Source organism: Tursiops truncatus, chromosome 7, assembly GCF_011762595.2.
Source record: "Tursiops truncatus isolate mTurTru1 chromosome 7, mTurTru1.mat.Y, whole genome shotgun sequence".
Lineage (NCBI taxonomy): Eukaryota > Metazoa > Chordata > Mammalia > Artiodactyla > Delphinidae > Tursiops > Tursiops truncatus.
In genome coordinates, this window is record NC_047040.1 from 22,952,942 (window position 1) to 22,978,845 (window position 25,904).

General features: G+C 36.5%; 1 protein-coding gene across 1 annotated transcript in view; it reads right to left on the reverse strand.

Moving 5' to 3' along the window:
- Positions 1 to 25,904, reverse strand: part of SPAG16 (sperm associated antigen 16) — an 869,771-nt gene that overhangs the window by 269,591 nt on the left and 574,276 nt on the right. Inside the window, exon 14 of the mRNA XM_033859808.2 lies at positions 7,471 to 7,536. Within this exon, the coding sequence (XP_033715699.2) occupies positions 7,471 to 7,536 (66 nt within the window). The remainder of the gene's footprint in view (positions 1 to 7,470; positions 7,537 to 25,904) is intronic.

Here is a 25,904-nt window from a genome sequence, read left to right on the forward strand (position 1 = left end):
TGTCCTTCAGAAGATTAATGGCTGCATGATCTAAATGTTATTTGTATCTATTTATATAAAATGGCCAAAGATGGATACTACGCACTTTCTGTTTGAGATTGGTTAAAAACAAACAAAATTCAGAATATCAGAAATTGAGCTTCCTTTGCTAAAATGGAGTAAGGATAACTTTTTAGGTAGGCAATTGCAGTATTTACTTTTTCATGATTTTTTTTTTTTTTTTTTTTTTTGCGGTACTTGGGCCTCTCACTGTTGTGGCCTCTCCCGTTGTGGAGCACAGGCTCCAGACGCGCAGGCTCAGCGGCCATGGCTCACGGGCCCAGCCGCTCCATGGCATGTGGGATCCTCCCGGAACAGGGCATGAACCCGTGTCCCCTGCATCGGCAGGCGGACTCTCAACCACTGCGCCACCAGGGAAGCCCACTTTTTCATGATTTTTAAAAAAGATAATTAATGCATTTATATTCACATATTAGTAACTTGGGAAAAGCAATTAATCTATTCCAGATCAAATTTAAAACTCTTAACTGCCTAATTATTAAATGGTATACTATGATATGAAACAGACAAAATACTCCTATGGAGGTTTACGCCCATTTTTTTTTAGTGGAATTTAGCTCAAGTTTAATACAATTCCATAATTTCTTATTTAGAATAGTTTTAGAATTTCATTTTCTTATTTTTGTTAAAGTGTGAAATATATACTGCAGTTTTATGTTTATAACATTTATATTATATTAAATAAAATTAAATTATAGGATAGAAGAAAGTCATATATTTGTGTGTGGTTGTTCTTTTATTTATGTCTACTTATTTGAACACAAATGGCTAGAAAGAAATATTAGCTCCAAGAATTATAGTAGTAGTAGTAATAATAATAATGATAGTAATAGTAGGAGTGGTAGGAGTAGAAGTGATAGTAATAGCATTTTCGATTTGCCAGGTACTATGTTAAACACATTATATATACTATCTAATATTCACTGTTCTTTATATCATTCATTTTTACAAAAGAACTAAATGATTTACTCAAGATTATACATCTTCTCAGCCATAAAAAGGAATGAAATTGTGCAAATTGCAGAGACGTGGATGGACCTAGAGACGGTCATACATAGTGAAGTAAGTCAGAAAGAGAAAAACAAATATGGTGTAATATTGCTTATATGTGGAATCTAGAAAAATGATACAGATGAACTTATTTGCAAAGCAGAAACAGAGACCCAGACGTAGAGAATGGACGTATGGATACCAGGGTGGGGGAAGTGGTATGATTCACCACTATGTAAAGAATAGATAACTAATGTGAAACTACTGTACAGCACAGGGAACTCTACTCAGTGCTCTGTGGTGACCTAAATGGGAAGGAAATCCAAAAAAGAGGGGATATATATAGACATAGATGATCCACTTTGCTGTACACCAGAAACTAACACAACATTGTAAAGCAACTATATATACACATACACATGGTATATATGGGGCAATGCACAGGTGGGAGCTGGCAGGGCAGAGAGGAGGAGGCACTGGTCTGCAGCAGCAGCTTCTACTACCAGCCCTTGGGGCACTCAGCCCTGTGCTCAAGCAATCATTGTCAATGACAAAGTGATTACTGAAGTTATAAATGTATTAAATTAATGCTAATAATTTGGATACTTTATTTCTGGCTGCTCGGGTAACGTTAGCCCTTAACCCAGCATATATGGTATTTTCCCTTTTTTTTTTTTTTTTTTTCTTTCTGGGTACAGCTGTAAAATATTTGGATATAGACAATGTGTTATTCTTGCAGCCTTGATATTCATGGTGGATTGTAAAATATACATTTTTGTGAGATATCAAAGATTAAGATTATTTTGATAACATCATTTACAGACTTAAAAGATGTGGTTATCACAAGTCTGTTGAGGGGGAAAACTACTGCATAAAATAACTAACTTGGAATAAATATTTTACATCAGTTTGGAAAAAAAAATAATGAAAAACAAAAGATTATACATCTTGTGAATGGCAAAGCCAGGATCCAAAATGTACTAGGAGATAAGTATAACTGCAATTGGGTAATTTTCCAGGGCTCCAAAGTTATGGAACACTATGATTTATAGAAGCTTTCTAAGGAGCAATTAATCTATTGTGAGAATTATCAATAAATGAGTTTGTGTCTTGCAGTTCAATATCCACAGGACTTTGAAAGCCAGTAAAGTTGAAATAAATAAGATGTAATGATACAATGTTGTAATGAAATCCGTGTGCTTTCATTTGTCTAAAACTCTGCATTTATTCATCACATTTTTTAATATTAAGTATGCAAAATAAGCTATACTAGATGCTGGAGCTATTGAGCCAAACAAGATTTAAAATGTCCTTTTTCTCATTCCTTTTTACTGCTTTCCAGTGTAGAGAGATTTTTTTTAAAAAGTGAACAGACAGAAAGCCCCAAGGCAATTGTGAACCATGACTAATCCTTCTGCTTCTGCATTGGGATTAATAGGGTCACAATGACAAATGAAAAGATGGGGAAAGGAACCAGTTAAGAGAAAGGGAAAGCAATAGTTTCATTTTTAGCATATTAAAATGAGATACAGATATTTAGGGTGAGATGCAAAATAGCTAACAGTGAGTCTGAAGTAAAGAGTGGGATTTACCTAGAAATCATCACGTGCAGATAAAATTAAAAGCCACAGGTTTGAGTGAGATGATGCAAGAAGAGAACCTGCTAGAGAATAAGATTTAAGATTGAGTCTTGATACAGTTTAGTATTTGGGAGTCAGGTAGTAGAGAAGGATCCAGAACAGTAGTTTAAAGAGCAGTGGCCACAGCAATTTTACTTCTCAGGATTCAAGAAGAAGGTTTTAAAAGTAACTATGAAAAGTAAAGTTTAATAATAATGGAAAAATGGTCATTAGATAAAACAATATGGAAATCAGAGAGTTTCAGGGGAGTTGTTGACTTGGAGTTCATATTTGAATGGTTGAGGAGAAAATGATATAGGAGATTTCTGGGCAACATGGAGGAATAAGATATAATGCAGAAATAATACCACCACTCAAAAGTCAAAGAAATTATGGATATATATAGATATAGATACATCTGAACTCAAATAATACATAATGAAACAAGGAAAGGGAAATTTAAAGTTAATTTAAAGAAAAAAACCAGTTTGTTTGTATAGCTTCCTCCAGTGTTTTTTAGTCTGTCCCAGTATAGGCCAAAGAATGTAGATTTGCCAGTTAAGCATTACAGAAAAAACAAGGTCAAATTGAACCAAAGTCCTTTGTGGTGGAATTGCCAGAATGACAACTGAGGAACCCAGGCTGGGATAAAATGATAAGTGAAGGCAGAAAGGTGATAAGATGCTGAGTGAGATTTTAGCTGATTAGAGCTCTCAATGAAGTGGAAATATTGTACTGGCTTTACTTAGAGCTGGAAGACAGGTATCTTTAGAAAAGCAATGCTTGAAATTGAGCTTTTGGAAGTGATGCCTTTAGTTAATGACAAAGTGCTCGCGGTTTGACTTTGGGAGTATGCGACTGAGGATAAAGAAGTGTTGGAGGAAAAGTGATCAACAAGAAAGTGATCAGAGTGCTCTATGGGCCATATGTGTAGGGAAAGACAGCGATTCAGGAACTCTAGCCTTCAAAGAATGAGGGAGAGTGACTGGGAGCTTCCAGTAGTGAAGCACAGCAGTGAATCTACCTTAGGATTTCAGTGGGGTTATGTCACATTTTGATTTTAAAATATCTCATTTGATCCATGATCCATGACTTAATTCTGAAAGTCCAATCTGCCCTCAATGACTTTTGAACTAAAGCTGACTTAGCCCACACTCCCCGGGGCAACTCTTTATCAGACAACTTGAATCCATAACCTCCGATACCTGTGGATAGGAAGCTCAGGGTAAGATATCTAGGGATAGGAAATGCGGACTGGACTTAATCTTTTTTCTATACTATCATATTTTATGAGTATTTGGCTTTTTGATTTTTCATTTTGATATAGTCATTTTGATTCTATGGCCATTTTGACATGCAGAATGTGATTGTTATACTTATTTCTGTTATCGATAGGTGCCCAGGCCAGCATGTTTTCCCTTATTACATAGACTCTCATCTTCAAAGAGCTGTGTTTGCCCCTTAATCTTATCCCATTACCCTTCCTCTCTCTCACACACCCTTCTACTCCATCCTCTAATGATCCATTACGTGATCAACCAATTCCCCTGTAATGCCGCTCTCTGTTCCAAACACTTCCTTCACCTTCTTGGCCTGAATGACTTCTCATAGTTACACTCTTCTTCAAGTTCTCTAAAACAGGAAATTATTTCTCTTGCCCTCCACATGACTCAAGGCCAACAGAGGGGGTGTCTACTTTACTACAAATTACTATTAAACCCCTTTCCCTCTTATTTGTTTAAAACTCACAACTGCTGTAAAGATAAAACTGATAGACTTCACTCTCTTTCACCATATTCACGGCAGTTACAGTTTCCATGGAATTATACAGGTGGGAAACAAGTTAGAATTTGACTAGTCTTCTATTAAGGCTATATAGTATATCATTCACTTCAAAATCAAAATATCCATATTTTATACAATTAGTTGCAATAAAGATATACACCTCTACATTAAAATAATCAATATAACAGTATTAGAATAAAACAACAGATCAATTAAAAGAAGTGAGAATAGTACTCGAGGTAGGTCTGAAGTTTCCTTTCATGAGCTGGTTAGACCTCTAGAACTACTAGTAGTTTCTTTGATTCTACACAGCCTTTCAATTTCGTTTAATAACTAATGAATTGAGACTAAATTCCCAGCATGAATGTGTGAAATGGAGGTAAATATTCCCAAGGAAAGATGCACTGGTATTCTAATAGAGTTGATTTATAGTGTTCACCTGGCCTTACCAGGCAGGCACAGCATAGTCATCCTGACTATGTGTCTCTCAGAACAGCTGGGAATGTCCACAGAGAGATAAGGACACCCACCCCACCATAACATCACTCTAGAAAAGGACCAGAAACAGTTTCTAGAAGGCTTGATGGAATCCCTACCCTAGTCAGTCTATGGGTCAATTTCCTGGAAAACTGAAGGCTGGGGAGACTCCCTCTGATAGGAATACCCTGCTCATTTTCTTGCTATGTATTTTTACATAGTTTAAAACACTCTTTTACTTACATTGAATTGTATGTGTCTATTAATATTATTCCAGCAATTACTGTCAACTTTTAAAAAATATTTTGGTTTTGCTTTACAAAATTGACCTAATAAAAAGCTTTCATAGGTCCTTAAAGTGTTTCATTAATAGATTACTTTAAAAAGAGGTTTTAAATAAATGTCTATCTCCAACAGAAAAATCGGCCAGAGGTGAAGACATCAGAGCCCTAACATTATAACATAGAAATAAAATTCAACTTATACAGCTTTACAGAACCATATATATATACTGTATATTGCATATTTGTTTCCGTGATTCTTGGTTGCTAGCTGGGTAACACTGAGTTTTACATTTTTTATTTCTGCTTACAAATCTAAAATTGTAGACTTTTCCTAAAATTGTGTTTATGTAAACAGCTGAACGCATTTTTAACTGGTAATGTAACTTGAATGCATATCCCTAAGGCATCAGACAATTAGCAGAACTAACACTAAATAATTCAAATCTCTGCCTGCCATGTATGTACCGCATGATGCATTTATGACCACAACTTTGCCGGAGGTTTGAATGTGAACTGTGTCACAATGCCATGTGCTTGAGACATCCTGGAAGTCTTTCAGTTACTGCTGCCTCCTCCCTCTTGACATTCCCTACCGGGTACGTGAAATACGACAGTTTTCAAAACAGTTGACACGAGTGATGGAAAATTTTACTTAAGAGTGTCATTCATCATAACAAAACATCACTTCCTTAATAGCTTATTAACTATTTCCAGTGAAGAAGAGATAAATTAATGGAAAAATTCAATGAGGCTTTGGGATATTGATTTGGAATAGGGTTGTAATAGTCCCCTTGGTATGAACAAAGTGTGTAAGCAAAAACGGATTAGCCACTTTGATATTGGACACCTGGACCACATATTCAATATCCTGCTTTTGAAATATACATAATTAATGTATGTGCCCCTTGACTGCTGACTAAGTCTAATTTGGCTATTTCCATATTTATTAATTTTACTATTTAGGATGTTAAATGGTACATCTTTTTCAGCTATGATATTGCTTACCAAAATAAATGCCTGACTTACAAAATATTAGTTTACTTCATTTTAGCTTCTACTTAATTTTCCTGGGGTATGTGAAGCTCTAGGCCACTTAATAGATTTTTTAACATAAATATCCTATCATGTGGGTCCATAGTGCTTAAATGGTTCTATACTCTGCTAGAAATAAAATTTTACTTGGTATTTAGAACTAATCCATAATATATTGGCTCAATAGAGTCAGTCAAATGGAGATTCCTTACTAACACAAATTTGTTAGAATTTAATTTTAGTTGAGCCAATCATGAACATTCCAGGGCTGACGACACCAGCACAATTTCAGTTGAGGTAAACAACATTCCTTTAGTAGAAATGATTTTTACTGAATATTTTTCTCTCTCTGAAAGAATAATAACAGCATGATAGTAATGGAGTTTTGACTAAGCTGTCATTTTGAAGTTAGATGTAGGTGATCTATCAGATTTCTTTTTTAGCTAATTGGAAAAGAAAGAGGAGTATGGAATTAAGATTTACACTCTCCTGGGAACTTAGAGCCAAATTAAAATGTTAGCTATAATTAAATCACAGAGTTTGAAGGGACTTGAGAGGTCATCTATCTAGTCAAATTGCTTTCATCTGAGAAGGAACAAACTTAAATCATCCTTCCACGATTACTATCTGAACTCTTTTAGAGACAACCCCAATTGGCACAGAAACTCAAAGCCATATTTAACAATCTTCATCACTGGTGAAATCATCCTGATATCTACATATCTCAAACTGCAGATAAATATTTATGCTATGTCATCAGTTTACATAAAGAAAGACATATGTGAAAGCTGTCCATGAGGAACTGAAGAACTGTCAAATCAAGGTTGCTCTATTCTAACCTGAAGAAAGGCCCTATTTCTTTAACATTTTTTATACGTTTCCTTTCAAGCATTTTCATTATTTTGTGATTTTACTTTAAAATTTACAAGTTTATATCCCACTTACTTTCTTGAAGCCCACATTAGACAAAAAGCTTTTTAAAAATGTGTTTAAGTGGAGTTAAGTACAACAGATTTCCTCCTTGTTTCTACCACTGTATCGTGTGTGTGTTTTAAACTTCTGTAACCCTATACTACATATATATTATTTTCACTGCTATAATTAATTCTCAAATTTGTTCTCTCACCCTGTTAACGTGCCATTTTTTTCTGGAACTTTGTTTCATTAAAATGAATTTGTATATATGAAGCAGTAAAATAATTTATTGGGAGAACTGAACTCACCCTAGGAGTGAAGGTGGCATCATTGATGGAATGCATGTGACCATAGAGGGACTGCTCGCATTTACCCTAAGAAAACAAAGCAGAAATACAAATCAAATAAATTCAATTTACTATGTGAAAAGAAAAGGAAAGATAACAGATCTTATTTGTTTCAAAGTAATGTTTAAGTCCATAAATAAAACTAATACATACTCATGGGAGAAAAGGCTAGCTTTTGCTGTCAGCTACCATTCAGAATCAGACAGGGCTGTGCTGGTGCGTGTGCCAACAGCATTAGTATCTACACTGAAATTCCAGGGTCCTCACTTTTATACCACTGAGCCGGCGGTGAACTCTCACTAACTGACTCTATACTGCAATTAACATAGCTTTCAAGCCATGGTGCCAAGTAGTGAAGCCCTTATAGAAAGCCCTTGTTTTCAGCACATTTTCACCACTGCTGAGGGTGTGGGGTTCTTTCTCCTTTTTAATCACAAGATCACATTTTAATTCATAAACTTTCACAGTTTGGTATTAATATCATTACAAGTATAAAAAAATGTTACAAATGTGCCCAGTAAAATAAGCATTTGTTTTGTGAAAAACATACTTTGCATCTACCCATTCAGGTCATCTGTTCCAAACAATAGCTAAAACTAAAATTCAATTTAACCACAAAATTTCCAAGTTTTAGTTTAAACAATTTTAAGAAAAATGGGCCCATAACACATTACAAAAAGGATTTAAATGTGGGACCTTTCATTTTGACACTGATGTTCAAAGAGCATTCTTACCTACCTTAGGGAAATAACTCAAATTCCATAGAAGAACCAGGGAACAGAGAAAGTTATATCTGGAAGGTTGTTTGTAGATTCTTGTTATAGGCAGAAATTCAGATTTCATTCAACAGTGTATTATTCATTTAACAAATATCTTTGAGCAATTAATATATGTTCAGCACAATTCTAGGTGCTTAGAATATGTCAGTGAATAAAACAAAGAAGCTTGTCTTCACTGACCTTACATTCCAGGGGGAGAGGGAAAGTACAAACGTACAAAGTGTGCTAGAAGATAAGAAATATTTTTAAAAGGTACAAAGTGTGTTAGAAGATAGTAAATATTGTGGAAAGAAGAAAAGCCAGGTAGGGTAAGGGGTGTCATGAGTCCTGGGATTGAAGCGCTAAGGGCAAATCGAGTTATCAAGTAGAGTGATGGAGTTTGACCACGCTCAGAAAGCAGGGTTTGAACCAAGAATGAGGCAGTAAGGGAGTTAGGCAAGCAGACATCTGGAGGAAAAGCATTCCAGGAAGAAGAAAAGCTAGAACAAATCTCAATGTGGGAGTTTGCCTGGTGTGTTTCTGGAATAGCAAGGAGGCCAGTGTGGCTGGAGAGAAGTCAGTCAGGAGAGCAGGTTTACTCAAAAGGCTTCATCTACTTTCATTCACTACCTTGTGCTTACTTAGTCCTAAACCATTTAAGGCTGGGGGAGAGATTAAAGAAAAGACTGCAGAATGAGATATTAAAGACACAGGGTCATCATCATGCCCCCTCGTTGTTGCAGAACATTCATGGAATAGCTTGGAACTAAGTGGAAAGGCTTTGTAACTAAACTTATTCAATCCTCATTACTGCCATTGCATTCAGCACATTATATTTCAAATATCTATTTACAGAATTAATGCATGCTGTTAATCCCTTTGTACAGAATGCAAAATTTCCCCACATGAATTTAAATTCATAAAAATATGTTGAAATACTCTGGCGCCCTCTCAGGATTCCCCCTACTTAGGCTCTTCTGGTTCAGTATCTTGATACTGTTAATAACATTAAACCAATTATGCTGAGGACTTCCAATCACCCAAATTCCCAAAGTAGAGATAAATTACTTACAAAGCCAAAAAGGCAAAGTATAAGATGTTATGGTTATCTTTCATATATTATCTTAGGAGTGTTTATGGTTAACTTTTTTGAGAACTAATATAAATAGTTATATAATATTATAGTTGTATAGTGAGTGTTAATATTTTAAAATATTTGTTAGTAAATTGGTCTTAAAATACTTTTTGCATTAATAAAAGTTTTATGTTTGGTCCTCTTCTAAACTGAGAACCTCTAAACTATTTGATTAATTGGTAAGGAAAATGGAGTTTTCTGATTCAAATCCTGAATGCCAAGTTTTAATTCAAGGTAGAATCTCTAAGGCACTCTTGAAAAGCCCTGGAAATATGGGGTTATAATGGAAATGCTGATGGACCACATTTGTGCTGCTATAACAAAACCTGACTCGAAGATAAATGTTTCATGAATTAAGAAAAGTTAAAAAAGCTTTTCTATCCAGCTTTGTTTCCAAGATAAAAGTGAATCTACTCTTTTTTTGTGGTATAGGGAATATGTGGGTTACTAATATTCTAGTCTTCGAACAGCCTTAATCAAAACCAATACCCACACCAGGGCATTAAATTTCAGAATATCTTCTTTGATGAATTCTTGTCAGAATTGTTTTCTTTCAAAAAGTGGAAAAAAATGAAAAAAAAGGGAAGGGTCTTACCAAAAAAACCCAAAAAACAAAAAAAATCATGTGACCTAACGTGTCACTGCTCCAGTATTTGATTCTCTCAGAGAAGCTGTATGCAATAATGGTTTCCATTATTGACTCTGGGGATAAAAACATCTGGAGCTTAATTCTTGGCTCTGCTACCAAATAGCTATGTGAACTTAAACAGGTTGCTTCACTTCACTGTGCTTCTGTTGCCTCAAGTAATTCTCAAAACAAATCTATAGGTTAAACGCTATTACCCATGTCCAATGAGATAATGATATTTAACCTATAGGTCTGTTTTGAGAATTAAATGAGATAATGCATGTGAAATGTTGGAACAGTGCCTATCACAAAGTAAGAGCTTACAAATATTAGCTCTTAGTACATGCTAGATAGGCCACTGAAATAGTGATGATGTCCAAATCAACATCTCTACTCTTAGCTATCTATCTGCCTCCTAAGACCCCACGAAGGAGTCTTATCAGCATCAGTGCTGTTTTTTCTATTTGTCTCTCAGATTAAATCCCCATGTAGCCCTTCCCTCTCTGTGCCCTGATCTCTACTAACTACATCACTGTGGGCTCTCAGGTTCTCTGTCTTCTGGTTGGATTCAGTAAGAGAAAACCACCAGCAGGATATGGAAGAGTGGAACTATATAGAAGATGGATAAATGATCACTTCAGCTCCCTTCCTGTTCAGCTGTGATTTTCTTACTGGCTCTGCCCTCTACCTAATTCCACTGCTTATGTTGTGCAGGTCCTCTCCAATGGTTACAGCTCACACTGTTCAGTAATGTTCTCCTTCCCCAGCCCCTTCAGACCTAGTGGTAGTAATAGCTTTCTATTGTTGCTAGCGTTTGGGTGCTGTGTTTGGTCCCTTAACCCTGTTCACATTTCTGTAACCATTCAACTTGAGTGTACTCCATGTATCATCTGTTTCCTGCTTGTGACCTGTCTGATACAGCATGTTAGACATGATATGCAAAAGGAGACTTTTTGATTTACTACTTCCCAACTGCCTCTCTGGACCCCTGCCAAATCTTTCCCTTTAAGTAAATGGCATCACTAGTTGCTCAAACAAAAAACCTAGGCAGTCAAAAACCTGAGAATTGATAACCAACAAGGACCTACTGTATAGCCCAGGGAACGCTGCTCAATATTCTGTGATAACCTAAGTGGGAAAATAATTTGAAAAAGAATAGATACGTGTATAGTAATAACTGAATCACTTTGCTGTACACCTGAATCTAACACAACACTGTTAATCAACTATGCTCCAATATAAAATAAAAATTTAAAAAAACACCTGAGAATTAGAATAACTCTTTCTTTCCCTACCTCCACCCCACCCCTTATCCAGTATATCAGTTCCTTCCTCATCATACGCCCTTACGCTGCCCACCTCTGCTCTGCTCCACTGTCACCACTCTGGTGCAGGACATCATCGCATGGAGCAAGAGAACAGCAGGGGCATCCTTACTCATCTCCCCGCTCCTACCCTCACCCTACTCCCCATCGATTTCTCTCTCAGCCACTGAAGTGATCAATAAAACCTGAATCAGATCATGCCATGCTGCTTCTTACAGCCATCCAAACAATTACCATTGCATGTAGAATAAATTTTAAACTCTTTACTTAGTTCCGAAAGCTCTGTATTATTTGGCTTCTGTCTGACTATCTGACCTCATCCTTTACCATTCTCCCTTCTCACGCATTTTGCTCCATGATTCTTTTCATGTTTTGATAAGGTCAGGGCTTTCTGAGCAGAGTACTGCACTTGGATGTCAAAAGATGCTTGAATAGCAACCCTGAAGATGGAGACTTCTGGAGAGATTTAGGGGTACCTCCCCTTGAGGCACTTGTTTACATTACAGTGTTGGGAAGTCTAAAGCCCTTCCCCGCCTCCTCCTATAGTGGATTTGCTTACATTTCAGAACAAAGGTTTCTCTTTCTCTTTCTACCGCAGTAGTGGAGGGGCACTGGGTTTCATAATGTGGCGGTTCCTTTCCATGGTACGTAACCCCACTGTCCCCACAGGGTACACCTGGTTCTCACTGCTTCTTCCCATGGGGAACTGGGGGATGGAAAATCAACATGAGCTGCTCTGTGAGCAAATAAATGGCGTGAGCTCTGATCCAGAAACCTCCTGTTTCCTGTCAGGATAAATAAGTAACTATAGACACCAAAGCATAACTGTCACACTGTTGTTTCTGTTCTAACAGGCCTAGCATGTTCCTGCCTTTGTACATCTTATTTTCTCTACCTTGGATGTTTCCAGGAAGCTATACACATGCCCTTGTCCTTCTTCCCATTCTGCTTTCAACTCCAATAGAACCTTTCCAGTGATGTCTGTTATCAAATATTCTCCCCCCCCCCCCATTATATCCTCGCATTACAGTAGCAGAAACTTCTGTGAAACTGCTTTCCTTTTCCCCTTGGGCACTCAGCCAGACTTGAGGTCAGGTGCGGCCATGTGACTGAGTTCTGCCCAGTGAAACGTGGGCAATTGTGAAATAAGTCCAGCATAGCCCTGGCCTGCAAAATATCCCACACAATCCTCTAAGCTCTTTATTTTTGTCTGTTTGCAGGCTGAAGGCAGAGGAGCTTCTGGAATATGGCAGAGCACAGATGGAAGGAGTCTGGGTTTCTGAACCACCACAAGGAGAAAAGCCACCGGTCAGGACCTGCTGACTGGACAGTCTATGAATGAGAACTAAGCTTCTACTGTATTAAGCCCGTGAGACTCCAGCGTTTAACTATTTCAGCAGATGTTGGTACCCAACAAATAGGTCACCCTGTTTTGTTTCTTTTGTATCACTCATCATTAACTAAAATTACTTAATGAAATTAATAACAATAATAAACAAGTAATAAAATTACTTGTTTCCCTGTTTGTTGTTAGTTTTCCACCCACTACAATTAAGTCCCATAAGAAAAAGTTGTTTGTTTTGTCCACCACTCTATCACCCCCAAAGCCCAAGACAGCTCTGGTAAGATTTCATAAACAGTTGTTAAGTGAAAAAGTAACCAGTTACATGAAGATCACAACTGAAAATTGGAAAAAATCTACACTCACCAGATATGCTTATTTTTTGGTAAATAGCTTGATCTTCTTTCCAACATTCATTTTTTATCTTGATCAGTCATGACATGAAATGTGCACTGTCTTATTCCTTCCATTCCTTTGCCATGACTTGGTTCTAACCCACTAGCATATTTAGCCACTGACTATGCCATTGTGTCTTAATGTTTTAAACAACTACATGGAGATAACTGATGACTCCAGGTAAAAAAGGCAGCTTTACATTTAGTGAGTGCTTATTATGTACTTAAAGTGTTGTGTTAAGTGCTTTACTTTCATTATCACATTTAATTCTCAGAACAACTCAATGAGATGGGTAGTATTGTAATTCCCATTTTGGAGATGAGAAAACAGAAGCACTAATCCATGATGGCAGAAGCAAAGCATACCAGAGCCAAGACAGTACCTCTGTTTTGTTGCAAAGTAATCTAACATTTTATGTGCAAGAAATTGGGGTGAGAAGACGGAGGCAAATTTTTAGTGCCATTTGCTAGCTTTTTTTCCAGTGTTCTTCCTTTCTGGTAGATGTGTACCTCCTGGCCCCCCCGTGGCTGTGTGGAGCCATGTAATGAGTTCTGGCCCAAGAGTTGTGACTGGAAATGACATGTAGCACCCTTCTCATGCTCTCTCCAACCACGCCTTTCTAGCATTCAATTAGAGGTACAACACCCTCCCTGGATATCTTTTTCTTATGGCAGAAACCAGTACCATTCAAGGTGGCTGCGAGATGATCCTGGATCCCAGGTGAGTATGATGAGGAGAGCTCTCCCTTCCAACTCACGGAGGACACAGACCATGAGCAAGATATAAATGTTGCTGTGATTCGGAGACTGTGTTGCCGTAACACAACCTAGCATAACCTGACTGATGTAAACCCTATGGAAGAAGATTAATCTTACCTCTTTAGTTATTAAAAGCTTTTCTACTATCAATAGTGCCATGTGAAAAGTTGAAAAAAATACTAAAATAATACTTACAGAAGCCTAATACTCAAAAGTTTTAAAACTCTTAAAAAAATCAGGCCTAATATAAAATAATGAAATAATCATAAAATATAAAATCACAAGTAATCATAAAATAAGCAACCAAACATACCATCACTAAAATCATTAAAGGACTGAGATTCACAAACTTCCCTTCTCATTATAATGACTTATTTATTTAACCAATGGATGAAATATTCTTTTGAAAAAAAAATTAACAAACTTGAAAATATAAAATGGGCCTTCCCAACTCAGAAGATTTTGGTCATATTTTTGTTTTTGTTTTTAAACAAGGCTAACTTTTAAAATGTCTTTTTGATGTGTTAAAGTACCTTTAGTAACATATAACATAAATTATGCACAAATTTTAGAGGCTTAGCTCAATTTTTATCTATGTATATTTCTGTATAGCTGCCATTCAGATTAAGATATAGAACATTTCCAGAAAGTTCCTTCATGCCCTTCTTAGTAAAAGCATCCACACAATTTTCTATTAACTATATTTTATTAGAGGAAAGAAATAAAGGAATATGGTTGAAAAAAGTCAGATGTTACAGAAGACTCTCCAATGAAAATTTAGTCTCCTATCTCAGGTCATCCTTAGATGGGACCACTGTACATAGTGTCTTTTGTGTATTACAAGGAGTAGCCTGTGCACATACATTCACGCTTCTGTGTCATGTTATCTACCTCAGTTACACATAAAATGAAATCATACTATATGTGCATTTTATTATGAAAGATAGTATATTTTGGTGGTAAAGATTGTGATACTGGAGTGAAATTGCAGGATTTAGAACTCAGCTCATTAGAAAGTTACTGGTAATATTTTTCATTTGTCTAAATACTATGCTAAGTATTTTACATATCTTAACTCAATCTCTACCATATGAAATTGGTAATATTTAAAATTCTTATTTAAATTCTTATTTACAGTTGGAAAAATTTGTGTAAAGTGATTCGTATAGTGCCTACGCAAGTAAGAGATATTGCCATTCATAGATTAATGGTAGTCTTATTTTCTATTTTTGTTCTACTTTTCAATTTTTGTTGATCACTGAGAAAAAAAGAAATTGCCACTCTCCCAGGAAGGACTCATTGTTCTATAGCCGTGTTAACAAACACCAGACTAGTCTTAAACTTGTCCAATCAATTAGTAACTGTTCCATAGTCCTGCTTACAAGTAAACAACCAGAACTGGTTTTAAACCTATCTAATTAATCAATGACAACTAACTTCAGTAAACACTCCTAGAAAAGCCAAACCGCATCAGACTCATGATTTGAAAGCCAGCCAGCCATTTGGCCAGATTCACTACAGTAAACGTGTTCCTAAGGCTGATATTAACCTTTTTCCTCCTGGGTAACAGACAAAAAACGAGCTTCAATAACCAACACAACTACCTTCTAAGACTCACCTAACCTATTTTTGCTTCTATAACCAACACAATCCAAAGTAAACTCTTTACGAAAACTGGATATGAGATCAGCAACTGGGTTTGCTCAATGGATATAGCGCTGACAAGTATAATCTTTCTCACTCATGTATATGACAAATTCAGTTTTGTTTGTTTGCTTCATATACTGAGTGGTGGTCTCCTCCTTTGACACCACAGAGAGGTTTAAGGGTGTGTTAGTTTGGGGCTGCCATAACAAAGTACCACAGACTTGGTGGTTTAAACAACAAAAAATTATTTTCTCATTCTTTTGAAGGCTAGAAGTCCCAAATCAAGGTGTTGGCAGGGCTGGTTTCATTCTGAGGCCTCTTCTTGGCTGTATAAGGCTCTCTTCTCCCTGTGTCTTTACATGGTCTTCCATGTAAAGACAGATAGCCATCTATCTGTATGGATCTGTGTTCTAATCTCCTCTTCTTATAAGGACACTAGTCAAATTGATTAGGGTCCATCCCAATGAACTCATTTACCCTTAATTGCCTCTTTAAAGACCCTATTTCCAAATACAGTCAGATTCCAAGGTACTGGGGGCTAGGTCTTCAACAGGAATTTGAGGAGACATAATTCAGCCCATGACAAAGGGCTGGAGATATCTTAATACTACTATGCATAAAATATCTTAGGAGTGCAATAGCCATTGTGGCATTAGCTGGTTGCAAGAGTTAAACTGTGACATTATTTTACAGTATTTATTGTATTGTATATAGAATTTACATAATTATGTAAATATACTTTGAACCAATATGCAATCTCAAAATGAAAAGTTGTATTTTTATGTCATATTTGGGCATATAGCTAAACAGATGAATATTATGCATGCATATAATGCAGTGGTTAAGAGCACTGGATCTGGAGTAACACTGCTTGAATGTGAATTGAGGCTTTGCTGCTTATTGTGTCTTTGGAACACTCTGAGACTCAGTTTTCTCATCTGCAAAATAGGAATAATAAGAGTATCTACATGATGGTGAGGTTTAAGCTAATTCATGTAAAGTGCTTAGACTGCTGCCTGGACACAGTAAGTGCTCAGTAAATGTTAATTAACGCATAGTAACAATATGCAGATTATAAATTTTGTGATAGCAGGATGACATCTATTATCTTCACTGCTTCATAATTATAACTGCAGAGACGTGCTGCCTCATGAGAGGTATTTAATAAGTAGTTTTTGAGTTAGTACACACACACACACACACACACACACACACACACACACACAAACACACACATATAATAAGGCCATTCCTAGGAAAGTTATTAAGTTTAGTACGTTTGCCCTTTATCAACTTTCTTTTCTGCACATGACCTCTGCATTTTCAAGGCAATTCAGGCAAAAGGGTTAACCTCTCAGGACATTTGATTTTATAAAACAGTCCTCATGGAGAGGAACTATAGGAAATGGAGCCCTAATAATTGAATTTCACACCCATTTGACCATTGCACAGAATAAAATTTTGTGCACTGATGTTTCTTGCCCACAGCACCCCTTGCACTTAGCCACCCCTCAGCCCTGCAGTACAGAGGTACTGTCTCCTCCTAACATTATTCCTGTGTATATTTCTAGAAAGTAATTGCTTATAGTAAAATAGTTTTAAATTTTTAAGGAAAAATTCTCTAAATAAACTTACTGAAGTTAAACAGGATTATATTGTGCAATTGTGTCCTATGAGTTTTTAATTTCAAATTATGTGACCAATGCAAAGTACTAGTAAAGAAGAGAAAGTAAACTGTGTCCAAAGGTGAGCAAAATTAAACTTGAAACCAGTTTGAGAAAAATATTCTCCTACTCACTACCAGCGAGATGTAGCTTGTTTCTATTATAGCTACTACCTTAGTCATCAAGTTTAAAAATTAATGTCAAAGAATTTTATAAAGACCCTTTTTTAATTGAAAAGGGTCAAATAATATAATAGAAGAAGTTGTATAACATTGACATTTTCTGCAAATCTTTTTAAAAATAACTTTGTAAATCAAAGCACTTTAACTTTATAGGTTTAAAAATTGTTAAAAAAATACACTCTATCATTATAACTGAAATAATCCCACTGGCATATAAATTGGAAACAGAAACAGAATAATCATTAACGAGGTTCCTGGTTTTTGTTATTCCATATAAATAACTAACCATGTCTGTGAAAGACTGATTGTAGCTTTTAAAATGTTTGCTGAATGCATGTGTAATTAAGATGAGTTAAATACGCAAATCAAGCTTAATTAGCTTCATTTATTAATGTTAGTTTGCCTTGCCTCTACAAAATTTATGCTATGAATTTTTTTTAGCACATAGTATTTTTGATTTCTCTGTTCTAGGCTAAATTGCTGAACAACAAGATCTATTTATTTTTTTTACAGAAGGAGGAACAGCTTTCCCAAGGGGTTCTGGGTACCATTTAGAAAGGAAGGTTTAAAAACAATGTTCCCAGTAGCATGAAAACTAAGTTGTTATTATATATATGTCCAACTACCTTCCTTTAGAGTATATTTAATTAATTCCATTTCATGAAAGCAAACCTTCTGGGAACATCTTTTGATGAAAACGAGCCTTCAGTCACAATATGTCCAACATAGTGATTAAGTAGAATATAGAGACTGGGTAGAGCAGGCAGTATCAAATGAACCAAAGTTGCCTGTAGAAGTGCCTCTTTCTTGAGAAGATATCTAAGTTCTTCTGTATTAACAAAACAAACCTCTATATGTAAGACCACCAGTCTCATGTAATTCATGTGGAAAACACTGTCAGACATTTACAGGAAACATAGTTATAGGAAACAATGCAAAGGATATATAGTATAAGGCAGGGGGAAACACAACTATTAAAGTTCAGAGTCAATACCACTAGCTCCTGATAAGCTAATGGGAGGAAAAAAATCACATCTCAGGGCAAATAGATTTTAAATTTCCACACTTCTCTTTTTGCTGTTTAATTCTTCTCACCATCGTACTCTGCAATTCAAGTTTCCAAAATTCAGAATATTGTTTCACATTATTATTTATTTTATTGCCTACTTAAGGGTTTACTGTTATTTTTAATAAAGATTTCTTTTTTCCAGTGGAAAAGAAGTCCTTTTTTCAAGGTTTCTGAGGGGATACACACACACACACACATATATATATATATATATATATATATATATATATATATATATATATATATATATATATATGTATATATATATGTGTGTGTGTATATATGTATGTGATTATAAAAACCCCATAACATGAGATATACCCTTATTATATCAAGGTGGAGTCAGGAGTTAGAAACCATGCCATTTATTCCAAAAGAGAATTTAAGAGGGAAAATGTTATAAGAATAAATTTGCTAACCAGGTAGCTGAAAGTGTTAAAAGAGAACCCTAAAGTATCCTAGAGGTAGTAACTGTAGGAAGCCGCTATAATCCCTAGGGCTGAGAGACCAGAGGGAAGAGGTTTGCGTTATTAAGTCTTAAAAATTTAGAAGAAGGGTTTAAACTCAGACCTCTGAGGGAGGGCCTGCTTAGCTGAGGTTAGTGTCTGAAGAGAGGGCAATAATGTGATGAGGATTGTTCTCTTTGAAAATGTCGGCAAGTCCCATTTTATAGTAAAGTAGAGTCTGGAGTCAGAGATCAGCAGCCTGGACATGAATGCCTTAAAAACAAATATGATCATAGTTTCAGAAGACTAGCATATGGAGACCTTCACAGTAACTCTTTAGACTGATTCCCCTTTACCCTATTCTTTTGTATTTTAATTCTTTACTCCAGTCAAACCAAATTTTGTATTGCTTTATTGCATTCCTGACCTTATAAATGTTCTTCTAGTAACCTCCCAGAAGTGTCTTCTCTACTTTTTAAATGCTCAATTCTTATGAAAGACTCAACTGAAGTACCTCCCTCACGTGAAGCATTTTGTCAACTCCTCCACTCGGCATGAATCACTCTCTTCTCTGTGTTCCGAAGGCCCTTTAGTTGTACCTTTTGAACAGCACTTATCACATAGTTTGTCAGTCTGCTTCTCCAATTATAGTATAAGATCACTGAAGAGAGATATTGTTTTATTCTCCTTTGTAAACCCAGGACATAAATGCACTCCTTGGCAAGAAGCAGGTACACAATGAATAATGGAAAAATTAATAAATGAATGTATGGAATGACACTGACACTTTAAGCCTGAGTCATGAGGAAATAAAGTTGTCATCTACTGAAATGGGGTATAAAGAGTAAGCTGAGAAATTGGGGTAAAGACCCATTGAGTTTAGGTCCAAGTGAATAATTATAAATATGAATATGAAGTGGGGGAGTGGCACAACTTTACATTACTATATATCATCAGGAGCTGAAGTCTAGTGCATGGATGGGTTAGGAAATGGGAAAGAGAGGAGAGAGACAATATGAGAACTAAAGAGAAAAACTTGATATTTATTTTATTGATGAATTATAAATGAGGCATTTCCATTGACTTAAGTGGAATTTAAAAATGCTGTGAGGTGTGAGAAAAAAAAGAGTTAAGTCTGCAAATCTAGGTGATTCTTTCAAGAATCATGTGCCAAAGAGAGAAAAAAAAAGTCATTTCAAGGAGTAATAGGATTAAGGATTTTGTTTTCAGTTTATTGCCTCGTTTGTTGTGTCTGTGTTGGCAGGCAGAGAGAAATTATTTTACAGAGAGGGAGAAGTTAAACATGGAAACAACTGGGAGAACTTTACGAAATGAGGTCTCAGAGAGGGGAGAGACTGAGAAGGTTGTGAAGGATTACTAAGGGAAAAAGAATGGTTAATCCTGAGAGAGAAAGCACAAAGGAAGAGAAGATGGATAGAGATAAATTTTAAAGTAAAGATGAGAAAAGTGAAGACTGTAAATGTCCTATGGCCTCCTCAAAACCGTAGGAGCTGAGTTTATCCATTGAAAATTTGGGAGGGGATGGATTTAGTAATAGAGCTTTAGAACAGGGAAGGTAGGAATTGCTATGGGAAAGGAGCTAAACAGTAAGCATATACGAGGAATAGTAACAAAATGATACAAAAGTGAGGGTCAAGTTGTGTTTAGAAGTAAAGAATTACTGTGGATGCCAGAAGTATGACTTTGTGCATTTCTCTAACAATGTGCACAACAAGAGTGGCTGGGGGGCAGAAATCCTATTTTATGGTTCCCGATTCAGATACTCAACAAAAAGAATGAAGGGAGGTTAATTAGTTTCGTCTGTTGATAGATAGGGATTGGAACATAAGATTATTACTGTTTTAGCTGAAATAAAGAATGCAGATAAGAAACCAATACCTAAGTATTCCCTCCACTGTATTGAACTCATCCACGTAGTTATTGGTGGAGCTGAGAAAAACTGACCTTATTGCCTCATAGAGAAGAAACAATCGTGTATCCTCAACTCAATAGACAGATAAAGAGACTGAGCCATACAGGCACAGGTTCTTTCTCCATGCTTACCAGTCAGACGCTTATCAATCATATCTTCCTTGGGGGGTGCATCTATGAAGGCTCTGGAGAAGAGGCTTCAATTATTTTTCTAACACTTTCCTCTTAGGAAGCAGAAGTTCCTTCCCCTCTGTGGAAAAGTGATGAATACAGAAAAAGCATTCCTACCTGATAGATGGTAGCATTATTGAAATTACTGACCACATTTCTGGTTGTGTAGACCTGTAAATGAAGTCATCAGGTATGATAAACTGGAAAAAGTCAAGAAGCAATATAGGGTCATAATAAGAATTTAGAGCTTATTTACTGGAAGTGGAGAAGGTGAGAAAAAGGTTGCAATTAATTCAATGTCAGAGTTTGAGATTACACTGGTAGACGGTAGAGTTATTTCAAGTTATGATGAGTTGTAAGGCATGTCTGAGTGAAGGTGAAAAGAAATGACAATACTTAGAATTGGAACTGAGGAACTGTGAGGCTAGGAAGTGAGGAAGGTCTTGATCATAGATGTTGAAACTGCTGAGCCAGTGGTTATCAACAGTGGATGAAGAGTTGAATTACCTGGGAAGAGATTTTAAGAAATATAATGTTTGGGCCCTCCCCAATTAAGTTAGAATCTCTTGAGGGTACAGCTGTCAGAGAATCAGTTTTCTAAAGCTCCTCAGGTGAGCCTAATGTGTGGCCAGCATTGAGAATCACCATATCAGGAAAGAACTAAAGGAAGAACAGGGTGAAACAGATTTAAAGACAGTGATGAATGTGGAATGGTGTCCTGAAGACAGAAGACAGATAGGACAAGGAAGAGAAAAAGGAAAAAGTAGGGGAGATTACTGAGTGGAGGCAGTGGAAAAACAGCCCAAAAATGGCAGTAGACCTGAAGAATTAAGAATCCATCAGGGCCCCAAAAGTCCAGGGACTTGGAGAAGGAAACAACGTAGTTAAGAAGGATATAAAAGACCTTGTGTCTTCAAGGTGCAGATACATTTCATGAAAGGAGGTTAATAAAGAGTTTATTTATAGAAAAACAAGGTTGAGTGGACCTCTTAGGTGAGGAGATTGTTAAATTGCTGTGGATGGACTCAGGCATAAACAGGGAAGAAATAGATAAATCCAAGTGGTAAGAGCCAAAAATGGAGGGCAAGTGGAAAGTTTCACCAGGTCCAGCTGCAGGACATTGCAGCGGTATCAAAACCAAGAGCAAGGGGCAAGAAAACCAGGAGGAAAGCCAAGGATCAGAGGCAGAAATAAATATTTGAGCCAGGATGTTGAAGCTAAAGGTGAAGGACAATTAAAATAGTGCCCAGAACTTGAGTAAACTGATGTAGAGCCAGAGAGAAATGGTCAGAAGATCATGTCCTTAGTGGTATAACTTTCTTGAGTTCTAGTGATTATAGTGAGATGGTCCCACTTGCCCCACCCTCTTCTTCCTTTCTTCCTTTAATGCAGCCCTTCTAAGGGTGAGAAAATAAAATGAGTGTGGGAAAAACACGCTAACAATGTTTTGATTTGAAGCAAATTTGAGAGGTAGGCTGAGAGTCTTGTAGGTACTGGGGTAAGGAAGGTGTATTGGGTTCCTAGAGCGGCCGTAACAAAGTACCAAAAACTGGGTGGCTTAAAACAACAGAAATTTATTTTCTCACAGTTATTGAGGCTGGAAGCATGAGATCAAGGTGTCAGGAGTGTTGGTGCCTTTTGAGGGCTCTGAGGATGAATCAGTTCTATACTTCTCTCTTAGCTTATGATGGTGGCTGGCATCCTGGACATCCCTTGGCTTGCAGGATTCCAATCCCTGCCTCCATTTTCACATTGCATTCTTCCTCTGTGTCTGTCTTCTCCTCCTCTTATAAGAACACCGGTCATGTTGAATTAGGGTCCACTCTACTCTAGTATGACCTCATCTTAACTAATCACATCTGCAAAGACTCTACTTACAATCTAGTACCATTCACAAGTACTGGGGGTTAGGACTTCAATATATCTTTTCTGGAGGACACATTTCAACCAACAACAGAGGGTATGTTGATAGCTAAGATTTAGTCAATGAAAGCATTTAAAGAACTATGCAGCTTGGAGCCTTGGTGTGCTCCTACATCTGAAAGGGTCCTATTTCTGAAGATGTCTCAGTTGAATTGTGGTTTTCAGTGAGGAGATAAAGGAGAAAGTTGGTTACCCTAAATAATACATATATGTCCTTACATGATTTAAATTTTATGTACATAAATATATGTTCCCATTTATTTTATATTACTTTATAGCCTTGAATTTGAAAGCATCTAAGAGAAAATTGCCTTATACAATAGTTCTCAAAGTGTGGTCCCCAGACCAGGTATGTCAACATCATTTGGGAATTTGTTTGAAAAGATTCCAGACCCACCGAATTAGAACTTTGGGGATGCGCCTAGTCATTTGTGTTTTTCCAAGCCTTCCTGGTTCTAAAACCAAGTCTGGTTTTAGAATCAGATAATTCCGCTTAGAGAACCTTGCCCGTAATTAGGGAAAATAGCTGTTAGGTGAAGGCTGTGTTTGTTTTGGCTGAAAAGCTTTCATCTTGAAGAGCCTGATTAATAAAGAGGATCAGTATAACACTGTTATCTTGTGTTATTCATAAAAATTTTAAAGCTTTCATGTGGTTAGCATTGTTTTAAAGGTATTGTTAGTTCATTAGAACTTATCTGAGAAAGTTCTGGGACTGGAATCTCTTACTGATGTCTACTGGTGGTTTTAATGCTTCAAGTCTTCAGATCATTCTGCTGCCAATAAGTCCTTGGCCTCACTTTTATTTTCCATATGCCAGGTGCCTTATATGAGTCATATACTAAGTGAGGTATATGATTTCTTATGAAAATCTTATCATAAATATTATCGCCCTTTTAAAGGATGAAGAAAAACAGATACCAAGAGGTTAAGTAAATTGCCGATATTTACACAGCAAGGAGTGACAAAAAATAGATTCAAATCCAATTTGACTGACTGCAAAGCCCATATTCCTTCAACTACACTGCTTTGCTTCAATTTAGAGACCTAAACAGCTGCTTAAACTAATTAGAATTAGTTTTCTTTTCTAAACTCTCTTTATTCATCTAAAACAAAAACAGAAGATCTGGGCCTTGGGTTAGGGCTGAAGAGATTCAGTCTCTTCTTTCTGATGTTCTCCTAGATTCTTCTGAATCTGATATGATTTACATAAGACTCTATTCTACACTGTCATTCCTCTAGTCAATGGAAAACTTAGCTGCTTTTCCAATTTTCCCTGATTTAAATTTTCAACAGGGATAGCTAGATTGTAGGTATTGTTTGAATTTTATTGGAAACTTAAACACAATGATTAAGTTTTTGCAATAACCCCTCCCCTGGAATTCTAACTTTCTAACTTGGCTCGTGTAAGAATTGCTAAGAGTAAGGGAATATTAAAACTACAGTAAAATTTAGTATTTTAAACATCATGAATTGAGAACATAACATAACAAATTATTTAAACAAAGTGCTTTCCCTCCCAGATTGTGAAATGATTATTGCCAAGGGCAGGGACATATAATTTGTTTAGTATTTATAGCCCTTCTACGGTGCTCTACATAATGTATGCTTCATACAGTTTGCTGAATGCATTAAAGGGAAGCAAAGAAAGATAAATAGTGCCTTCTGATAGTGAGGTGGGATGTGAAGAAAAGTTAGTGATTTATTTATTTTTCTCAGTGGTTGAAAGATCTAATTTTGAAGGGTTTCATGTTTTTCTATATTGTTTTCTATCTTGCTGTGGTTATCTTTACTCCTAAGTATGCTTAGATGTCTCTTAGGCTTATAAGAAGCAATGGAAGAGCAGAGATTTGAGGTGCCTTAAAAGATCTAAACACCAATCCCACAGGTCACACAAAGATTGACTGTCAAGCCCTAACCCATCTTCTCACTGGTTGCTGCAGCCTTCCTCTGTGGTAGAGAGGGTAAAGTGTGACAGTATCTTCCCTACCTTACTTCAGTGAATTGAACTGAATCAGTGATTGTATGGTTCCTGGAAATCCAAAAGATATACTTTGCAAGGAAATAATTTTGATAAGGGCATGTAATTATACCTCAGAGCTATGATATATATATTGAAAATAATTACATCCTTAAATTTTCTAGAGAAATATCCTAGTTTTATATTTACATATATAACATGTATCATAAATATCATATATATAATAAATACATATATCACGTCTACCTCAATCTACAAAAATTATTAGTTATAATAAATTTCCCAGTAAAATGATTTTTCTCACAGTTATCAATATACCATATTTATTACACTTCATTTGATCAGATCCATTCAAGTGCTGGAAGAGGCAAAAATGTAAAAGGGAGGCATTTGCAGTTATCAGAGCCAAAGGGAAGGAGTAATAACTTACAGAATAATCTTTGATGACTATACTTAATTTCTGTCTGATATCTTTTGGGGTGTCTGACCTGATGGCAGTGATTCTTTCTCCTCAGGATATGTTGGGAGTACTTTACCTTCCTTCCCCATGAACATCGAGTTGGAGGGGGTCCTGGAGACCATCTAAACAATAAGCAGCCTCTCCTAGTCTGAGTTCCCTAGAAAATGGAGCCTGAAGCAAGGATTGATATGCTAATGCTTTACTTGGGAGATGCAAACCCAGGGCAGCTCAGGTGAGGAGAGAGAGATGAGGCAGGACAGATGGGGAGTGAGCCCTCCCTGCATTGCCTCCTATGTACAAAGAGAGGCGCATTGCTCAGCAGTCGCATCCCTCGGCATACAGCGTTTCTGAGGACAGGATGCAGGAAAAACATTGACTGAATACTCCGTGGAAGGGAGGAAGGACTGAGATTCAGTTAAATTTTGCTTCTTGGAAATCAAAATCCCCTATATTTCTGGGGTGCACCAGCTAGGTACTTTGACAGCCTTGCAGTATACCTAATTCCACACCCTCCAGTGTGGTGTTTCATTTAAGTCTGAAAGTAATCAGTGGAGTCAGAATTCTTGGCACATGGCTAGTCT